This window comes from Chaetodon auriga, chromosome 13, assembly GCF_051107435.1.
Source record: "Chaetodon auriga isolate fChaAug3 chromosome 13, fChaAug3.hap1, whole genome shotgun sequence".
Classification (NCBI taxonomy): Eukaryota; Metazoa; Chordata; class Actinopteri; order Chaetodontiformes; family Chaetodontidae; genus Chaetodon; species Chaetodon auriga.
In genome coordinates, this window is record NC_135086.1 from 8,875,391 (window position 1) to 8,897,407 (window position 22,017).

At 43.3% G+C, this 22,017-nt stretch overlaps 1 protein-coding gene across 6 annotated transcripts in view; it reads right to left on the minus strand.

The window, feature by feature from the left end:
• lims2 (LIM and senescent cell antigen-like domains 2) overlaps positions 1–22,017 on the minus strand; it is a 28,249-nt gene that overhangs the window by 3,860 nt on the left and 2,372 nt on the right. For 2 of the 6 annotated variants that reach the window (XM_076747177.1, XM_076747180.1), the window contains exons 2-8: positions 6,366–6,525; positions 4,788–4,854; positions 4,146–4,266; positions 3,160–3,309; positions 2,314–2,464; positions 1,101–1,193; positions 174–222 (exon numbers count right to left, since the gene is read on the minus strand). In XM_076747177.1, the coding sequence (XP_076603292.1) occupies positions 174–222; positions 1,101–1,193; positions 2,314–2,464; positions 3,160–3,309; positions 4,146–4,266; positions 4,788–4,854; positions 6,366–6,525 (791 nt within the window). Of the gene's footprint in view, positions 1–173; positions 223–1,100; positions 1,194–2,313; positions 2,465–3,159; positions 3,310–4,145; positions 4,267–4,787; positions 4,855–6,365; positions 6,526–10,603; positions 10,938–17,149; positions 17,344–20,874; positions 20,935–22,017 lie in introns of those variants that run through there. The other 4 variants (XM_076747175.1, XM_076747178.1, XM_076747176.1 and 1 more) reach the window with 4 other exon arrangements.

Below are 22,017 nucleotides of genomic sequence, written 5' to 3' on the forward strand. Positions count from 1 at the left end.
TCACCGTATGACTACAATTAAACAGATTTCACAATCTCATTTTAAAGGGAGACGGTGCACACAAGTGCACGTCATATAAAAGCACAAGGTAAAAAGTGATCTAATGAACACTGATGCTAACAGGGCTGCACAGTGACTTATGACTTATTTCCAATCAAAACAAGTTTTCTCACCATCTCCTTCGATAACGCGATTGCAGTGGTAGCAAACGTCTCCAAACAGCTGAGGGTGACGAGGGGAGAGAAACAGACAGTGAGCAACACCGTGACACGTCTGATGAGTCATGAAATTATGCAACACAATGCAGCACTGGCAGCCTTCATCATACGACATGCCATTATCAAAAAACATGCAAACACACACCGGCTACACAGGAACTTTCCTGGCAGCTCAAGTACAACACTAGGTGGAGTCGTTACACTGACTTCCTGATGCAGCATAGTTTACAATCTCAAGTCAAAGAAATAACATACTTTACTGCCTTCTTCTATTACTGAGTTATTAAAGTTACTTTTTAAAAGAAGTGGTTAAGTCACTACTTCAAAAATGTTCTGGATTCTGCTGATACTGCTGTAGTGTATGCAGTCTTTTAATGGCATATATCTGAAATTTTCAGAAACAATAAAAAGTGCACTGAGAACGGGTAGGATATCTCCCTCTGACTGCTTTATTTATACCAGAACAATGTGTTTTTGCTTTTTCTTTCTCTGAAGGTCATGTCTACAATGCATTACAAAGACATTCTCAAGATATCGTCAAGCATTTATAAGACTTTATGAAACTAAATCTTAATAATCATGCATGACAAATTATGTCAAGGTTTCTAAGGTGTTATAAGTGGTGGACATATTGTATTTGATGCTTGCTTGATACCTCCATGCCAAAGTGACAACAGCTGTCGTCTGTTGCCGAAAAGTACCTTTTTTTTGCAGCATTTCCTCACTGGTGGATAAAAGCTTTAAACTGAGAACTCACTGATTCTGGTTTCTAAAGAGACTCTGTTATTTTTTATTCTAACATGCATTTGGTGTTGCTTGGCTGAGCTCACGTCCTCTATTTGTGTGTTCAACATAAACAGTCCCAGTACCGCTGAGTGTTACCTGGTTATAGTGTGTTTCACAGTAGGCCAGGCCCTTGCGTTCGTAGTGACGGTGTCCCAGGAAGGGTTTCTCACACTTAGCACACACAAAATGCTGCAAACAAAAACCCACGGCCAAGCACGCATGGTTAGCACAGCCGTCAGTCAGTACATTATCACGTTCAGGCAGCAGCACAATCTGGCTCAGACATTATCAGGTCAGACCATAAGCAGATCAGTTCAGTCCAGATGTCCTGTTACTGGGTCCAGACAGAATACACAGAGCAGAGAAGGTGGACAGAATCGTGAGCTGTAGAGGGTGTACTAATCCTCCAGACATGTGAGGATTTACAGGTATGACAGGAATTAAAGGGCAATGGACCCTATTTTTGATAACGCTCAGGAGGAACGGATTGAAGACTCTCGTGTGTCTGCGTATGAGGACATCATGGATGAGTATGACAGAGCAGGGTTACACCAATATGAATTCTTAAAAACCAAAACAATGTTGATGTTGATGGAAGTTTTGCTGGCCAGTAGCCAATATTCAATGTTTTGTGATTTCACAATTTTTATTCCCCCAATAAAGAACAGATTTCCCCCATAACTTTATTCTTGTTGTGAATAAAAAGCTGCCAAATTGTTTGCTTTACCTTTTTTTATGTGTGGCTGATGGGAAAGTCAAAATGCCTATGCTGTATAAACTGTCAACACATCATGCCCTGGACACAGATTGGTGACCTTATATATTAATGTAACCCTTGTATGGAGGCAGGGAGAAGTGAGACACGGGGCAGCAGTCAACGCCAGGCCAATCCTTCATCTCCTCACCATGTCAAAGTGCCTCTCACAATAGGCACGACCACCCCGCTCATAAAATGGGTGGCCCTGAAAAGGCCGCTCACACACAGTGCACACATGATGCTACATGTGGAGGAGGGAAGATGGGAAAATGGGCATAAATGATGAATAGACAGAAGAAAAGATGAAGGTGGTGGAATGATGCCGGAGAGAGAAAATAACAAAGAGGCAGACAGATAATGGAGGAATGATGTCCACAGCCCAGAGACGGGGCGCTGAACACAACTGTGGAGACAAAGCTGGTAAAAGTATGAGTCACACATATGGTACATATTAAAGCGAACTCATTGGTATGAAATGAATAAAAAAAAAAGAATGTCTCCTAGTGTCTCCTACGCTTCGGGTAACTGGAGTCGTGAAGTTTAATATCGCACCTCCACATGCCACTGCTTGCCCATGGCATTAACCACGCGGCCCTCGATGGGTCTCCTGCAGGCACCGCAGATGGGGACACCCATCTTGTCATGGCAGGGCAGGCAGTAGAGCTCCCCCTTCAGCTCCCTGGCATCAGCTGTCAGCTCCTTCCTGCAGAGACAGAGGAGAAAAAAACTCTGCTTTGACTGATGGGACACAGTACATGCCCAAAGAAAATATGAAAAAACACCAAATCTGGTGGAAAAAATACATAGCGCAATGGGGCTTGAGACTGTAATTATAATGAAATTAAAGAGTTTTGAATATAACGTGTCATTAGACACTTTGCCTGAGTGAGACCACAGCATGGGTACGACATACACAGTACCTCAGATGTGTACATATATTTACAATTACATAGTTTGCCCACCAGAGAGCAGTGTTTGGTCCATCACTCAGGCAGACTGAAAGTGCTGCATTTGGTCTAAGTCTACATATACTATACACTTGTAACCTACTTTGTTGGATCTCTGTGAAGTTTTCATGCTAAGAATATTTGACCAGTGCAGCAAATATTTATGTTATGATAATTATGGACGATATGTGTCATCTCAATATGTTCAAGCCACTGGATCATCAAAGTGTGCAGAAACTTGGCAGCATCAGGACTGCATAACAAATGAAGCGTGAGCCTGGCACGGACCTGACAGACCTCTATCTGTGAGTCTGAGGCATTCGCAGGACCTGACGCAGCTTGCACCCACCGTCTCCTGCAGCATCTGGTCCTCCCACTGCCGTCATGCTCTGGATGCTTTGTGAGACTGACACAGCTGACCAGGTATTTGTGCGTGTGTGTGTGTGTTTACCCGCAGTTGTTGCAGTTGAAGTGATCAGGGTGGTAGGGGTCATTCTTGAAAAGCAGAGGCTGCTCCTCAATAATGGCGTGACACTTCTGACAGATGTACTTGCCGAGGCCCCGAGCTTTCTCTCTGTTGTGGCATGGACGACACAGGTGCCTGAGGAGAGCGCGAGCAACAGATGAGAGAAGAAAATAACAGAAAAGAAAGAGGGACACTGATCAGATAGAACGTTCTTCAAGGATCCTTCCACTGGCACAGCCATATCTCGAAGAACTATTTGTCCTGTGTAATACAGCTGATGCAGAGATAGTCACTGAGTGCTTGAACAAACAGCACTGTTCATGAAAAGAAACCTGACACCTCACACACAGCAAGTCATGGTAGATTTGCTCACCAAAACTAAACGAAGCGATGACATTTTACAGGCCAATATGAACACTCAAAGAGTTATTGGTCATTGCAATCATTCCTCCTGTCCATACGAGCCCTGAAGAAACCAATATGAGGCTATTGGTTTCTTTAGAAATCCTTTTTGCAAAGAATGAGGACTGTGAATTTTCACCAAAGAAAAAATTACATTTGGTACAGTCCTAATCTTATCTTATTATTATTTACACTGCATTAGGGAAGGTTGTCTTTGAAAGTACTGTACCGGCACGTGGGTACTGTTTTAACATAGACTAAAAAATGTGACCCTAACCTTTATAGAACTTAAAACTTGATTTAGTTTTCTTGACAAAATAAACCAGTTTGTGAGTGTCTGATCCTGATACAACGTACAGCAGACTTTTAATCCTGATTTTTGAGGCAGGAAAATTAAAAGGCTGTCAAGGAGGATATGGTCTTGAGAATTCGTGACATGGGTGTATAGAAATTGTCAAAACAGCAGTACCAGATAAAACAGCATCATAGAAAACGTCGTCCTGCCTCCTGGTGGACATAAACTGAATGATGATCGTAGACTGATGCTGATTGGCTGAAGTGGAACTGACCTTCCAGCATTCTTAACAAATCCAACATCAGCAAGCACAGCCTGGCAGATATCACAGCAGAAACAGTCCGGATGCCAACTGTTGTTCATAGCCTTGATCACACGGCCAATGATGAACTCACCTTGAGAACAGAGCAGAACAGAACAGAAGAAATATCTATAGATATTTATTGATTAAAGGGCACAAACACAAAGGAGAAGGGACGGGGCAAGCAGCAGAAAAACAGACCAATGTCTTTAAATATAACCTGAAGTCAGACTTGCTGTAAACACTTAAATGTACCTGTTGCACTCGGATCAATGTTTTCAGCATATGGTACAAGAATCCAACAAAAAAAGAAAGTAGGAAATGAAGAAGTGAAGCGACTGAAGGAGGACCCCCCCCAAAGGCTGAAGAAAACAACTGAGCTCATCATTGAGTTTTATGGAGATGAGCCACTCGTGTTTTGGGGGGTTTCTAAAGGCCAAGAGAGGGGAAACTCTCACAAAGATAGCTTTCTCCAGCAGTCGCCCCGGTAAACACCTCGTGCATCTCTCACCACAGGTAACATCATTAAATACGTCAGTGTGTCAGTTAATGAAATACCACATAAAACACCTACTCGAATGGCATTTTGTCTGTTACTGCAGGTCGTGTACTTACCACACTGGTGGCAGCAGGGAGCGAACAGCATCTGGAAGTCATGTTCACAGTATTTCCTGCCTTCAAACTGTCAACAGAGTTCAAACAATTTGTGCACAATTAATCAAAGCACACAGGTGTGCTAGAATTTTAAAAAACATCTCTCTCACCCTTTAAATGGACAAATACTTTCTAACATCTTTACTACCAGAAGATCAAAAATGTGCCTTTGTTACCCAGCTAGAAATGTAACTCAGTGAAGTTTTGCCAGTGCAGAACTGCTCACTTTCACATCGTGAAAGAGGTTGTTGGTGTTGTATTATTTTGTGAATGCAAGTGGAGGCCCTTTCGGCTGAAGCTGTTATATTTGATGAATGAAATTAGCGCTGAAAACCGTCAGCAGACTGGGAAGAATAGCTAGATGCAGTTTAATGAAGGCAGCTGTACAATATTACTGAGCAATGCTCACTGAGCAAGCAAAGGGGGAAAGAAGAGAGATTTTAATGAGCCCTTCAGGCTGTGCTGAAGCACAAATTTGCCCGAGACTGTCAAATCTGGACTTGTTTGAGTGGTTCTAGAGTCGCTTCTTGATATCCAGCAATTACTCAGCATAGAGGACATAACAGACTCAAATCAGTCAAGACAGTAAAAACTTGAAAGGTGGATGACCTGTGTGACATTATTTGGCGAACGGTGGCTGATCTGTATGTCTGCAGATATGGGGTTGAAAATAAAAATCACATGTTCCACTTAATACAATACATGTACTGAGGACATCAAAACCAACTATTTAGAATTTCTACATAGCAAAGATTATTCTGAATAGCTCTTGGTGTGTATTTTATGTCACATAACGTCTTTACATAAGATCGATGGATTCCTTCCTTTTAAATGGCTCTCCAATTTTTCTCAAACAACCATTTTCTGATTTTATTAATTAATTGCGCAGCACCTCTTAACGCATTAATATCTAACTAATACATAGACACACATGTTAAAAAGAAGGCGATTTATCCACTCAGACTTAAACCACTGTTGAAAGACATTTTTTGTATTTCAAAGGGGAATGGGAAATAGGTGACTGTTATTTATTTCTGGCAACATTTAGAATTATTTACAGGGAACCAAAGGTTAATGCAACGCCCTTGATGTTTATATTGATCTCTCTTTGATGAACTGGCTCAACAGAGGAGCATCAGGCTCTCTGGGACCTGCCGGAGAGACATCTGGCCTCGTACGCAGGCTAGTAAGCAAACAGCTTACTGGAAGTGGTCCTCTAATAATTCAATGCTGCATTAAGGTGGCCCTCACCCCTCTTTATTTACCTCAGCAGGGCCATGTGTTTAGATTCTTCACTGAAGGAATGTGCAATAACAACAGACTTGCGCGAAACTGTGATCTAAGTGCCTGCGAAGAGCGAGCCAGTTCACTGACCCATCGTGGCCACGTGAAATGCAACAGTTTGCAACGCCCATGTTTATGTTTATTGTAATGCATTCCCTTCTAGGAGTGTTTAAACATGTCAGTTACCGCATCATGTCTCTTTTAATGGACGACGAAAGCCATGCTGAAAAGACAATCGTGAGGACAGAGTGTTACCTCATAGAAGAGGCCGTCCGGGAACTGCTGGAAACACTGGGCGCACACGAAGCACTGCTCATGGTACAGCTCCCCGTTACTGTTCACTATCTTCTCGGCCGGGGCAAAACCACTCTTGCAGCGCTCGCACATGGCATTGGCCAGAGCGTTGGCCATGTTGCTGAGAGGAAAACAAAGGGAATCAGGCATCAGTACGCTTATAGAGTTTAAGTCAAACAACACTCATAAAGGATTCAAAATGAATCATACTGCAGCCAAAAAAACAGCATATTATGACCTTCACTGCCCATAGACTTCTAGTTGACTGTTTATCTATTATAGTTTATATTCACTGTTTTCATATTACAGTATATTTGACTCTAATTTTCAGTTTTGCTAATGGTACCAAGTTTTTAATTATTACATGTCTTCAGCTTTTCTTTAACTTGAAACCTCGGTTCAATCTGAAATGTCTCAAATACAGAAACTGATTAAGCAGCATCACTGTGTTTTATGATTTCAGTGCTTGTTAATAAGAGGGTATTGTGCTATGATGAAGCTCTCGAACCTACTATGTTTTATGTCTTCATCTTATTTATTTAGTTTTTAATTTCTTCATACATTGGTCATCTGTTTCTGTAAGTCATCCTTCTATAGGAAGATAATGGAAAGCAGCGGGGTCATATCAGGACACACCTAACACTAATATTATCAACATGTATCACATGTTCCTCCTGTCATGAAACCAGCTGGAATGTGTACTCAGTGCGAGGGGAGAGGGAGGAATGTGCTGTAAGAAGGTTATCAGCCCATTTTAAACACACACACAGACACAATATCTTGGCTCTCGCTTTATTTTGGCTCTGCTTATCAGGGCCGGGGAATCAATGAGGTGTGGAAACTGCATGTTGTCTTTTGAGAGACAAGCTGAAGTTACCATTTATTCATCTGCATCGTTTCAGCAGCGTATCAGAAGAACTAACAGAGACGAAGCGTTAGTGTGACACATAAAGCCGATCCCTTCATTAAACAATCAGGAATGTTTGACTGCCTCTCCGCAAAACATGACTGTAATATATCAACGGCTCAGCTCCCCGGGCTAATTATTTTTTCCATTGGAGGGACTGGTGCCAGAACCTGTGGTCATACCCAAAAACCCACCCCCGGCTGCATGAAGCTTATTTATGTCTTTTTCTGCTCACCGTCACATTTGTACGAGCCTTTGAGGAGGGTCTAACCACGCGGTGGATGAATATAACTTCAGCAATTCAATAAGAAAAGCATAGTGCCTCATGAACTGCACCGTCTTTTATCAAATGGATCTTCTGCATGACGGCCTCCATATGCAGCTTGAGCACGCCGGGTCGGTGGGTCTGATGGAGGCTGTCACGTTCTGTCAACACTCCTTCTTGTTCACATTGCTTGACCAGAACCAGACGAAGCTTTTTCACTCATTTCAGACAGAATATCTGACTCTGAGCACACAGCCGTGAAGTCTTCAACGGACTCGAGTCACGCATCTGCCGATGTGGTTGCACTTCTGAGAGTCTGATGAAGTCTTGAGCTCTCAGAGGGCATTTTTGATACGCCTCTGTGTTTGTGTGCGTGACACAAAAACATACCGTGTGTATATATAATAATTCAGCTGTTTTCTGCATCATGGGAATCAAGGGGCCCTACACTTGTTAGTTAGTCACTGCCAGTGGATGTTAAAAAGCTTTCAATTCAACAATGCTATAATCACTAGAAAAAATCTGATCTGAACACACCACTCACACGCACTGATCTAGAAACACACAAACATACGATCATCGCATCACCCGACCCTCCTTCTGTTACACATCTATGCTTAGGCTGAAACTGGGACTAAATCCACGATGATCATAATATGGGTGACTCCAAAAAAAGACTTGAAAATGATCTAACTGCTCCTACCAAGCATTAGCGCCCAGTGTACCAAAGTGCAATCCCAAGCAGAAGTACTGATGCTGATGTACACGCTGACAACACGTTTAATACCTGAAACAAAGTGGAAGCAAATGGAAACAGACAGAGACAAGCAAGCAAAGGAGGAGAGGACGGTGGGACCATCCTGGCTCCTCTGCTTTGTTTGAAAGGTCAGAATACCAAAGTGTATCCAGGCAACACACACACACACACACACACACACACACACACACACACAATAAGACCATGTAAGATCTTTATGGAGTGATTCCATCTCTTCATATTAACTTAGTCAGATCAACTTGGGAATTAACAAGAATTCCAGAAACTCTCCTGGACGCGCTGCCCATCCCGTCTCATTTTTTGGGCTTCATCATTCAAACAATACACATCTCACTTCTGCCTTTAAGATTCTGCATCACACAAAAAAAAGTAACCGGCAAACCCTTTTTAATGCACTGGCTACACTCAAGCAGGATGTAAGAACACGCTCTGCTTCCATCTGGGTCCACTCCTCACAAGCTTATCAAATACATATTGTTCCATATACCCTGTCTGGCCTGATATCACACACACTGACAGCCCTGCCCTGTCCAGAGGATTTGTGGGAGGAAGTGATACATCCCTTAGGCATTTCCACCCTCCTATCTGCCTCCAGCACCCTGCGTGAGTGAGATGCAGGACTAAAACAAAATAGATTTTCTTCATTAAACTCAACGCAGTGGTCAAATTCTCACAGGCGTCACTGCTGTCCACACCCTCTCTTTGAGAGGATTTAGACTGAAGGAGAAAACAGATGCAAAAGTTGGAGGCAAAAACAGGCAGTGTGAGCACACAGACGAGAGCGAGCTGGGAGGAGATTTACACAAAATTAATGATAAAAAACCACATATGACTCCACCCAGTTAACCCCACCACGCTGGCCTTTGACTATAAATGGAGTCTGGTTGTCAGCAAAGGGAAAGGACGCAGACTGTCACTTCTGTTATGAATACCCTCTGTTGCCTCCACCCTCCCTCCTCTGGTCTCCACTTGTCTTCAGTTTCCTTTCTTTTGCATCTGCTCTCAGTGGTCTGTACACATCCACAGACACTGACTCTCTTTTATGACAATATTTTGGAAACCTGAGACCCGGATATTGCTGACAGCTGTCATAAAGCCCCGTCTATGTCTTTCCTGACCAACGACATGTCTAAAGTTCTTACTCTTAACTCTTTTCATCAGCAGTTTTAAGTATTTTACTTACTGAGGATGACATGATGGACATGGATCCAGTTATGTAACTGTATAAATTAGCTGCCAAAGACCAAAATTGACAGAAATGTGTCTGCGGTGGACAAGCATTTTTATGTAATACCACTAGGAGTCACTAAAGTCAGACATTCTCAAATACCACACACAGGAGCTTTAATGTCTCCATGGCTGCTGCCTGCTTGTCCCACCTGACCTCTAATATCTTCTGTTTTTTATCCCGACACTGACAAAGACAACTCCAGGCTTCACAAACCTGCGGGTGACCCTTGTCCATGATTTCCTGCAGCCTACGATGAAGCCAGGTCAGTCAGACATGTATATTTAGCCTTCCTGTCCCTCATGCACACATACTTGGGATGCCAGCTGACATATTCTACTTTGCATAACAACTCCCCCCTTGGCACAGAAATAGCCCTTCTTATGTGCTCCTCCTGTAGTGCTCGGCGCTACCCCTGCACAAACATGGCACCTAAGGCAGCCTAAGTAAATCAAACTGGCTGGTAAAGCCCAGCAACTAGAATATCAGAATTCTTCACATTCTGTAGCACCACAGTAAGCTCAGAGCCATGTCGGTGTAGGACCAGACCGAATCCCACACATCCACTGCGTCGCACCATTTTTTCCTGCTCTGTCATCAGTTGAACTGGCACGTCAGTTAGAAAAATGTATTGTTCTTAATGCGCGATGGAAATTCAGAGATGTGGTCGATCATCACAACCAAGCCAGGGAGTCAAAGCACAGCTCCTGGCCCTGCGATGACGAATGAGTGGAGGTGTGTCCCTGAGAAGGAAACAGCCTCTGACACTAAACTTAACCCACCCTGTTAAATCCATAATAACTCAACACTTTTTAGAGGGTCAGCAGCCCCTTTAAAGAGGATGAGGCAGGCTTTAACTGCTGGGTGAAGTCTTTCATTCCACATTAGTTGCATTTCTCTGGTCAAACATCTCACACATATAATGATTCAATGACTGAATTCCAACTATTAGATTTGTGTCATCATCTGGGCAACAACTAATACAGTGGTTAAAGCCTTGCCTTCTAAACTGTGTACTCACAAGCGAGCATAAAAATCACAGAACTCCTTATAGACTTTGACATCGCTCTTCCGTCTCTGGGACTTGGACACCGGGACCTCAGCCTCAACCCCGTCATCGCCCCGAAACCTCTGGTGGTAACCGTTCATCTCCCCGTGACGAACGTGGTCCGGGGCTTCTCCGTCCTCAGGTATGGACGGCGGCAGGGTACGACCATTCATCTCCATACTAATCAACAGCAGAACTGACTTCAAAAGTCCATCTAACACAAAATCAAAGCGCTCCAACAGAAATCCGTCCAAGCTGGTTCAATATAAGTTTCCAGGAATGGGAAAGACAATCCAGTGAGCGGTGGGAGCTGTAGTCCTCAGAGCAGGCAGGAGACCGAAACACTGATTAGACTGCGCTGGGAGTACACTCCCTCTCTCCCGCTCACACACACACACTCCCTCTTTCTCCCACTCCCACATCAACTCTTTCTCTTTTTTCCTCCCTCACACACACACACACACACACACACACACCCACACACACTCTCCCCTCCTGACACACTCGCTGTCTATTCTTGGGCAGGTTACTGAAATTAAAGAGCCCACCATGAAGTCTCTCCAGAGGTCACTGTGCCATCACACACACACACACACACACACACACACACACACACACACACACACACACAGAAAGACAGACACACACAAACAAATCTCAGCTGTATTTCTAAAAAATGTTCACATGTCTACTATCCTCAGTCAATGGCTAATATCTACCCACACTGTCCATCTATGTGTGTGTACGTTACACAGCTGGAGCTCTCAGCTTTCTGACAGATATAACAACATGGCTCCAGCTCAGCATTGCGCAAAGCGGGAATGTCACACAGGAGAGCAGAGAAGCCAAAGTAGCAGGATACCAAGTGTCAGGAGCAGAGCAGATAACACACTGCTGTATGTGTCAGTCATTGTCTAAACACACCGGAGCGACAAATCAAGCAGCTGTGTGTTTAGACACACGTACAGCGGCTGGAGCCAGATACCGTCTCATAAGCGTCAGCTTCCTGATATGACGAGGGATGCCGATCAATGGATCTGAGCTGATTTAATGCAGGCTTTTCAGTTGACCTTTGCACACGTTCATTATTTCCAAACACGCTCTAACTGGCCTACTGGTAAACCCTGTCGTGATTGTTTATGGACTGCTTATTTTTGGCCGTAAAAGGCACTTGACAGGATTAAAACGCAAGACCTCCAAGTCGTCTCCAAGTGAGCCAACAGAGCATCTTGAATATCAGTTTGAAACATCTTCTTGAGGACATGGGGAGCCGCAATTATAAAATATGTTAATGGTCCTTAGAAATCCCATATTGGTCTAAGCCTAGGCATTCCTCTAAAGCCATGAATCTGTGTCCCCTCTGGGTAAATGATAGCTCTTTATGTCGTTAAACTCAACTGGCATCTCAAATTAATGACCACTTCCCAAACCATCAAAACAACATAAAGCCAGATCCGGAAATACTCTCCAGTGAGACAAACATGTTTGACGCTCCATTAGAGAACAGATGCTGTGCTCATCCTCCAAAACTAAGGGATGTGCAATGCATACATAGGTTTATAAGGAAATGTTCTCAGCCTGTGTGTGTGTGTGTGTGTGTGTGTGTGTGTGTGTGTGTGTGTGTGTGTGTGTGTCCAGCTGAAACATGTCTCTGAGTCCTTCAGTATAACAGTCTTCTACATTACTCCATCATTCTACAAATAGACACCTAGTGGAGCCTCAACTCCAAACTAGGTGCTGGCAGCTGCTGTTTGTGTCTGTGTGTGTGTCTGTGTGTGTGTGTGTGTGTGTGTGAGAGAGAGAGAGAGAGAGAGAGAGAGAGAGAGAGAGAGAGAGAGAGAGAGAGAGAGAGAGAGAGAGAGAGAGAGAGAGAGTCTACATATTAGTGGCCAATTGTACCTCCTCTAAACGGGGGTGATAAACTGCATTTAACTTCCAAAGTCACTCAGTCACATTTTTCCATCTAAATCCAGCTTTTTAAAAAACTTGGACGCTTGATTTGTTTCTAAATTGCATCCTATTTTCTGAATGCGTTATGCACTGCAGCCCCACTTAAACTATTCAGGGGACTGTCTGACATAACGAGCCAAACATTTCACCAGGCACCCTCCAAAGCTTCAAGAGCCTTTCCAACAGAACAATGGCTGCAGAAAAGTCACCTGTCCTTAGCTGGGGCTCTGCTGGGAATCCTGTCCACTGGGAAGCAGTGTTGAGTGACTGGGGCACAATGGATAAAGGGTGGGTGCTTAACAGGAAACACGCAATCTTTCCTTCTGTTTACAGACGTGTTGCAGGGTTTTCCACCCTAAAACGAGAGCTCAGGAACGATTCAGCTCTCTGGTGTCCACATTAACATGATCCAATGTGCATTGTTCATGTCTGATTTAGGCTAAGTTGAACTTCAGCACTGAGCATTATTAAAGCAGCTACAAGGAGCTTTGGTTTTGTGTTGATTTTGGCGCCCCCTGTAGTGTTTCCACCACCTCACGTCTTAAAGGTCTTGATCTGTTCATGTGATCATTTTCTTTAATACTATCATCCTTTTTTAAACAGCTGTTTGCAGGATGCACAGTGATGAGGCAATCCGTGTATTTGTGGCCATGTAAGATTAATAACTGTAATATGACAATGATGAAACAAAGTCAACTTTGTTTTAGCGATTTACATGTAAGCCAACAACCAACAGATCTAATCCCACAATTTTCTTCATCTGTTGCATGACCGACCATGCTGACTTGTGTTTTCACCCGTGTTCTATCACGGTCACGTTTCACCTTTTTTTGGTCTACTTTGTACAGTTTTTCTTTCATAACCACAGAATATAACATTAAAATAGCATTTCATAAAGAAAAATCTCCTCCTGCTTCCTTTAACTGGCTAATTTTGCAGAGAATCAAACCCGATGACAGGCATTAAGAATAACTGTAGAAACAGCCAATCCTCTCGTGAATGGTCTTGTTTGGTTATGTAGGTCATATAGAGGCATGAGTATTAAACTGAGACTGGCACTGCAACACTTTTCAACACTTTTCAACATGGATAGAACAAAAAAGCCCAGCACAGCCTTCTCCCTCCCTCACTGATACACAGATAAAAACAAACTGCAGAAAGATGGTAAGTTTCTTCCAATAAAAAAGACAAAACTTGCTCTTTCATCTGCTTAAACAGTGTCTCTGCTGGAACATTGTTCTTATGCCAGTGCTGAGACATACTCGAACTAACTCTAAATAATACAACAATATCATGAACAGTAATATATAATCAGATTTTTGGAAAAGGAGGTTTTTAATGCCTGAGAGAGCAAGAGAGAGAGAGAGAGAGAGAGAGAGAGAGAGAGAGAGAGAGAGAGAGAGAGAGAGAACGTGAGTGTCGATTGACCTGAGCTTAAAAATGGCTACACCAACTGTCAGCAGTCGACGAAGTGTCTCTGCTGTGTTCCCTCTGCAGGATAGGATTTTTAGACTTCCTCACAGGGTCACTGGAGGTTACCGGAGAGGTCACAGGTCAGGTCACCGAGGTCAAAGTCACTGTTCCGCTGAACTGACCTCTGTAGCTATTACAGAGGTAGAGCCATGAAGTTTCCAACAGAGGGAGGGTTTGTGCGTATAATGTACTGCAGAGCTTCTCGACAGTCCATGTGGGCATGGCTCCCACAGTCAGAAATATTTAACCCAGTAACACGCTGGAAAACATTTGTCTATGACATTTTCCATCCTCAAAACAATTCACTACAAAAGGCAAAAAACACTTGTAGACGATATCCCTGCTGGATCTGCTCAGCGCTACAACGCTGGACCTCCATTCACAAGATGATCCTGGAGGAATCTGGTTTTAGGTGGATCTTGGTTAGTGTTAGCTTGTCTTTGAATTCTTAGTTTCCCACTAAAGGTTCAAATAAATACGGGGCAGCATAACACCTGAGTAACCGCTAACTTCACTCGCTATACTCTTTGCTGTATCTACAGTATCTTTGGTTGTAGCTAGTAGCCGCTGTTAGCTTGTTAGCTCAGTTAACCGCACAGCTAGCGGCCCATTTTCACATCTGCTTTGGTGAATTGATGTTTTGGGGCGTTTCATTTTATTGATTGTTGCCAAAATTACCACCTTATACATAAAATATAATATTGATACTTGTTCCGTTAATAATCTTTGATTAAAACACGCGACACTGCAGTTAAAAGAAACTCATGCCACACAACATTTCTGTTTAAATTCTGTCTTAAGCTTGGCTGAACGGGTCTGTGTCTACAGACAACATTTGGAATCAAACACACCCTGCTGACCCCCCATGCACTGTGTCAACAGCAGCCATGGAAACACAGACATGAGGGCTGCTGGCAAGGTGAGTTTGCACACCAACCCAAGCACACACACACACACACACACACACATACACACACAGAACACTCAGTGACACATACTGATTTAATGACTGTGCAAACATAATTGATGACGAACATTTCCTTTGTTTTGCACTTTTTGTTCCAGACACCCACTTTGACCTCAACGCTACAAGACGGCCTGGAACACACACAGCCCAGAGGAGCGTAACAGAAAAACATTACACACACACATCCTTTCTCAATACTGTAAAGCAACCAGCAATTTCTTTTCTCCACACTCTGGAAACCTAGAACGTGCCACTGCAATGCTGCTGATTCATTTCTTCGTTCTGTCAAATATTATACTGTATTCACTTTGGGTCAGCGGTGCCTCTTCACGATAACAGTGCCCGGAAGTGTGCTAGAAAGTGATGCTTTGTAGACCTCGTTCTGCTTTCATTTCACACCGCAACAGTTTTCATAGTAAAAACCCACAGCACTGAGTTAGAGAAAGTTTTTAGGGAAGGTGTTTTTGTATTTTGTGCTGACTTTTCCGGTGGTTAAGATTTGTGACGTTGCCCCGCAGAGGTGCAGGTGGCAAAACATTTCTTAGAAAGAGGAGACTTTTGACTGTCATCATGTTTTAATCTGAAAAACTTCCTCACATCAGAGTGTTCTCTTTCTCACCACTGCTCACAGGGTTTCCTCGGTTCTGGCTCCTTTTTTTTTTTTTTTTTTTTAGATCTCCTGAATCTTTTCTTCCCTCTACGTTACTGTTTTGTCCCTCTCTCACATGCTTTGTCTCAGCTCTCTGCTTTCTTCATCTGTGGTTTAAAGAAGTCTTGTCATTTACTGATGCAACTCGCTGCAGAAAGACAATAGAAATGTCTGATTCGATGCAGACAATCTCCAGGCTCGTGTAAATACTGCAATCAGAACTGGCGCGAAAGAATGAGGCTGCATGAATATTAGCGTGTATAATTACTGCAGGTAAGCTGTAATTCTGAGGTTGTGATGAAGCATGTCAGGCTTGTGCGTTGCTGGCTCAACACAGTGACCCTGCCCAGACAGATGTTTCATTCTCATATGAATAAACTGCATGGTGTGAAAATTACACAGAACCCACCAAATTATTTTTGCATAGCATGAGAGGGAGGGAGGCTGCAAAGTGTGAAATGCAGTGTTTGTGGTTTGACTGGGGACACCTCTGACGAGAGAGCTCCCTCTTTCTATCCACATTCCTCGCATTACTGCATTCCTCTAATCACTTCAGGATCACACACACGCACACGCACACACACACACACACACACACACACACACACACACACACACACACACGACAGAGGCAGAGACAGAAAGGTGTTTGTGAAAGACAACGAGCATCCAAAACTAACTGATGTTATCATATTGTGAAACCAATATTGCAAAAGTCTGCGCATGTTGTCTAAAAGTGCCGGTCACACATCTCAGAGGAATTCAGCCATCAGCTGCAGTATTTACTGATCAAACACTCCACCACATCTCACCTTATCTGTCCTTGTCAATACAAGACACACACAGAAAAGGACTTTTCCTCAAAGGTTCTTTGGTAATGATTCTGTTATGTAGCAACACAAACAAACCCTCCCTGCTTCATTACATGATGCAAGAAAATGTCAGTCAGCAGCAGCTAATGATAACCAAGCTGATGACCGGCTAATGCTAGCAAAGCCAACCCAAAAGACGACCGCAGGACAGCAGATTGAAAAGTCAGCGATCGTAGCACGAGATTAAGCTCACTTTAAATAGTTTCAACAGATTCAATAGAAAAATTTATTACAAAAAAAAAAAAAAGTCACTTCTCAGGAAGAATAAGAACTTCGGAAGCGAGGAGTGAATCATATATTAGCCGGCCAAACGGCTCCATGGACAATTTGTTTGAAAATTACAGCAGTTTCTTAAGCAGCCAATGAGGATGCTGGACGCTCTGACAGGCATGAAAAGGCACGTTTTTTAGTATGGTTATTGTTAATTTCCTCATTTTGAAATCATTCCTTATTAGGCCGCGAAGTTTTTATCTGGAGCCATTTAGAACTACTTACGTCGGCTGCTATCAAGAAGCAAACCGCTGCAGAACACCGACGACACAAAATCTATATATCATCAATAATTTCACATTTGACAGAGATGAAAAGCTTCACGCAGGTTAACTCACCTGAGGCTGTCCCCTGCCAGACTTCCATAGCTGTCTGGTCTCTCCTGTCTCCGTCTGTACAAGTCTGAGTTTGACAACTCTTTCAGCCTCAAAGTGTTCATCTCCCCTTCGCCTCTCTCCCTCCTTTCCTTCCTTCCTTCCTACCCCTCGTCTGCTCAGAGCACTCTGAAGAAAGCGTGTGTGCTGAGGCCAGAGCCAAATAAAAAGATTAAGTCTTGTTCCGCTCTTGTTCTCTCTCTCAAACACACCTCCAGGGCTCACCCCCTTGAGGAAGGACACATGCAGAGGAGTGGTTTTACAGCCTGCACACCTATCAAATACCTCTTGCCCCTCCTCCCCCTCCTGCAGCAGGTAGAGGGACAATGTGTCCGAGGAAGGGAGAAGAAGAAGAAGGAGGCATTGCCCTATCTGGCCTTCATCCCCACTGTTTCCTTTGCCTCCTACTTCCCTCGTGCTCATTCCTCTGTTTAAGAAGAAAGCCCGGGATAGACGGGAGACAACAGAAGAGGCTATTTTCCACACATACATACAACGGCAAGCACTGATGACTCGCGAGAGATGCCGCAATCACCCTCATGAGGTCATCTGAGGTACTTTCTGAGGATACTGTTTGAAGCTGAAACCTGAAAATCTTTACTTTATTAGAGTCCTAAAACCTGCAAATGAGTTTGTGTTGTTGCACTTCCCCTTCAACTTTAAGTTGAAGGGATTTTCACACCTCAGTAAACATCCCATTTGTGAATTTTGGAGCTTTTGCGTGTCTAAAATCAAATGGCTAAATGAGACTATTAAACATCATCACACCAACATGGAAACTCATCTACTTGCAAACGATTCTGACTCAAACTTTCCAACTTGGAGATTTATCAATTCACAGTAAAGTGAGTGTAGTTTGGTGTAGTAGGAGGCTTAGCAGCGGTGATGTTGAAGACATGTGACTGGTGTAGTACGGTAGCTCTTCACTCAACAAAGATTATCTTGCAGAACAAAACGTGTAAGTATCCTGAACTTTTGTTGCCACGGAGTTTATTGACTGCATTAATCCAAAAGCCAAGGCTAAAATCCCAGTGGCTTTTTGTCGAGGGAGCCAGAGCGACACTCACGTTCAAGCTGGCCAAACAAAATATGTCAACCGTGCAGCACTCTGTATCCACACTAATACTTTATATTTACACATAATAAACATGTTGGCAAGGATCCCTCAAGTTTAGTCATGACAGAGCTGTGACAAAGACGTACTAAGCCAGGGCTTTTAACAGTTAAACAATTAATATAAATACACTAATGACACATTTTTACTAAATATAATAAGATAACAGTAAATATTAACAGTAAAAACTGCTTAAAATGAAATCAGCCCGACTGTCTATGAATAAATACAACAAAAGGATTAAAAAAACAAGGCTTAAATGTGCGTAAAATACCCTTTATAAAACATTTTTGTGATGCCCTTTCCTTTTTACATATGTGAGCATATACATTTACACAACATCACACAATATATGCTGATATTTGCAGATAAAATCATGATCTGAAGTCAGGCTACAGTGAGCGAAACACTTCCGAGCGACTCGAGCACTCAGTAACCTGATGTACCAATGTCTCATCCGTCATCAGTCAGCCTCAGCCGGGCCAGGCAGAACAGCAGCGTTCTGGTCTGCACGGAGGTAAAAACATGTTGTGGACATTTCAGCCTGAACGGCAGCTTGTTTGGAAAGATGGGAACACAAAGACCAAGTAAAGCTGCACTACACTCAACAATGCCACCTATTATGGAGCAATATTTTCAAGTTTCAAGCGCACGCCCCTCTTCAATGTGACTCCTCCACTGTAAACTGCGAGCGCGTTTCCCAGCCGAAACAACAAACTATTGACAAAGGGGAAAATGTCAACCTATGAATTATTCATCACACTGTTACGTGGGAACGACAGACCCTCCCCAGCAGACACAAAACAGCTGAAAGTTGCCCCTCGTACATGTTTAATCAAAAACAAGAAGCTGTGACGTCAACGAAACGGGGGGACCCGATTGGTCACCCGACGTGAAGCCAAACAAGCAAAGTCAACAAGCGGCTGAGAAGAAACAGATGTGCACAGAGCTCAGACTGTGAAGCAGAACATGCGAGCTGATAAGCAATTCTTTAATTACCTGCTCAGGTTAACTGTGTTTATTCTGTCTATACCTTTCAGTCAACACGTGCACCTGCTGTTGCAGATATTACAAAGGCGTGTGGAGGTTTGACGTCTCGAACGGCTGTGGGTGGACTAGCCGTGTCCCTCCTTATGTGCAGACGCTCGCATGCCTTATGAACAGCTCACACCGTGCAGATTCACCTTCGGCAGCTTGTCTTGACCTGTTCAGCATTCCACATGGGTTTGATGAACACACTCACTCACACACACACACACACACTCTTGAGGCAGGAGCGTAAATGTGAATGCTGAACTTCTGTATGATTTTCACATCCCGAGCAGCTGCAACAGGGTCACAGCAGCACGGGCTGACATGTCTGAGTATGCCAGAACATTCACGATGAATCACAGTTTTAGGCTTTATATCCGAGTTCAGCTCAAAGTCCACATTTGGGATGTTCATTTCCCTCAAAATTGAATAAACTGTCATACAATTGAAATCTAAATGTGAATGGTCATCTGCTCGGGATTGGCCGTGTAAAGTGAACGCAGTGTGTGTAATGATGGCTCTGTGACCACCGTGGATGTAAAAGCTAATACTGTGTTTTGGATTTAAGATGCAAGCAGCCAAAGTTTTGTACTGGGACAAATGTGCTGAGAGAGCTGTTGTTACACGCGCTCACACTGACTCATCACACAAACACACACACACACACACACACACACACACACACACACACACATCGCTATTCCACTCCATTGACATGCTGCATCCTCTAGCCACTTGCCATAACGTTAACCATCACAACCGAATGCCTAACCCTAAGCTTACCTCTAACCCTGACCATAAAACCAAGTCATAAAAAGCTGGACTGGACATGGGTTGATGTGCCGTCAGGTTCAAGTCCCCACTGGAGTATAAACCACACACACATTTCCTACAAGCCTTCGAAAACTCCTAAGCCAACCTCTCAGCTACATGAGTGCACTGCCACCGTGTGGACAACACTGGTACAACAGCTACTGTGCCAACTTCAACCCCTCATGCTGCAAACCAAAACCACTGTAACGGTGACAGTAAAATGTGTTCCATATACATACAGCTGACTGTGGGATTACTATTTTCTGCACTCTTGAAATCAGCAACATATCTAGTATTCTCAAAGCTGATACAGAACCTGATTATTTCTTCACACGTCCTCATTACTTTAAGTTGAATTAACTATTTCATCTATTCTTTTTGTCTATTGAAGAATCTTAGGACTGCCTCTGTGCTGTAGTGATCCTATTTCAATAAGATTTCAATAAGATATATAATATAATATATAACATAGTGAAAAGAATAAATGGCACATATAAGAGGAAGCATACAAATGAGCACATACACAGCCATGCTGAGCCACAATGAAAGGATCTACAACATAAAACATCACCGATATCGAGCTAACTTCCTAATACAATACTCAAAGGTGCACCGTGGTGTTAAGATCATGCATAGCTCTATAAACAACATAATACCATAGCTTTAACATGAAGCTGATGGAGCCTAGCTGCATTACAAATATTTTGACAGTAATTTGATCGAATCATACCGTTATTTCGGGTCAAACTGCAGTGAGGATAATTCAGCGGTTGCTAAAGTCCCTTTGCTGCCACTGCAAATGCTCCTATTTGCAGTTATCTCAGCCTGCATGGCCACATCACTTCCTGTTTGCTGTGCTCTGTGTGTGTGTGTGTGTGTGTGTGTGTGTGTGTGTGTGTGTGTGTAAATGTTTGCATCCATTTGTGCCTATGTGCCAGCATGTGTTTGTGAGAGATGGGCGGACGTAAAGCGAGCACACACACTTCTCGACGCGTGTGTGTGGCTTAGGCCTTTGGATGCCAGACTGTCCCGAGATCAAAGGTGGTGCAGAGAAGAGGAGGAAGGGCCGAGGAGGTGTGAGGAGGTGTGAGGAGGTGAGCCTTCAATGACCAGACTGAATGGATAATCAAGTAGTTCTCATAGACATGCTATGTTAAGCGTTTCTCTGCAGCTGCCACACAGGAGGTGAGAGGGCGAGCCCACTGACCACACTGACGCCCGCTGACACTTTATATTGTTTGGCAACTGTGTTGTTAACTTGACAACAAAATAATATAAATAATGCCAGTGAGACTGAGGAATGTGCGCAAAACCAGTATTAACATATAGATACAAATATCTGCAGAGTAAAAACAATCAAGTGCACACAAACAGTATTAACTTTTTGCAAGTTCAATACGTGGAAATAAAACTAGTGTAACATAACTATTTCAAAGACTCATAACACACACACACACACACACACACACACACACACACACACACACACACACACACTCTATCAGGTGTGATAGAGGAGGAACTGCTGTAAGCGCAACTGTTGCATAGCCCGTTGGTCAATGCTTCCTTCTGCATCAGTCAGGCAGTTGTGTATCATTGGTGTACTAAACACACACTGCATCCTGTGAACACAAACCTGACACGTCCCACAGACAATCAATCAGAACCTCTTCCTGTGAAGAAAAACCAATGACTTCTAGTTTCACGGCGGTGTGGGCCAGCATGAACAGGAACAACCTACACCGCAAGTCAATACTATGACGAGGGATGCACCAATATCACTCTTTTAAGACCAAGTACAAATACTTAGTACTTATACAAGACTGACTTTCTGACATTTCAGTACCACACAGTTGAAGCAAAACAACAGGAA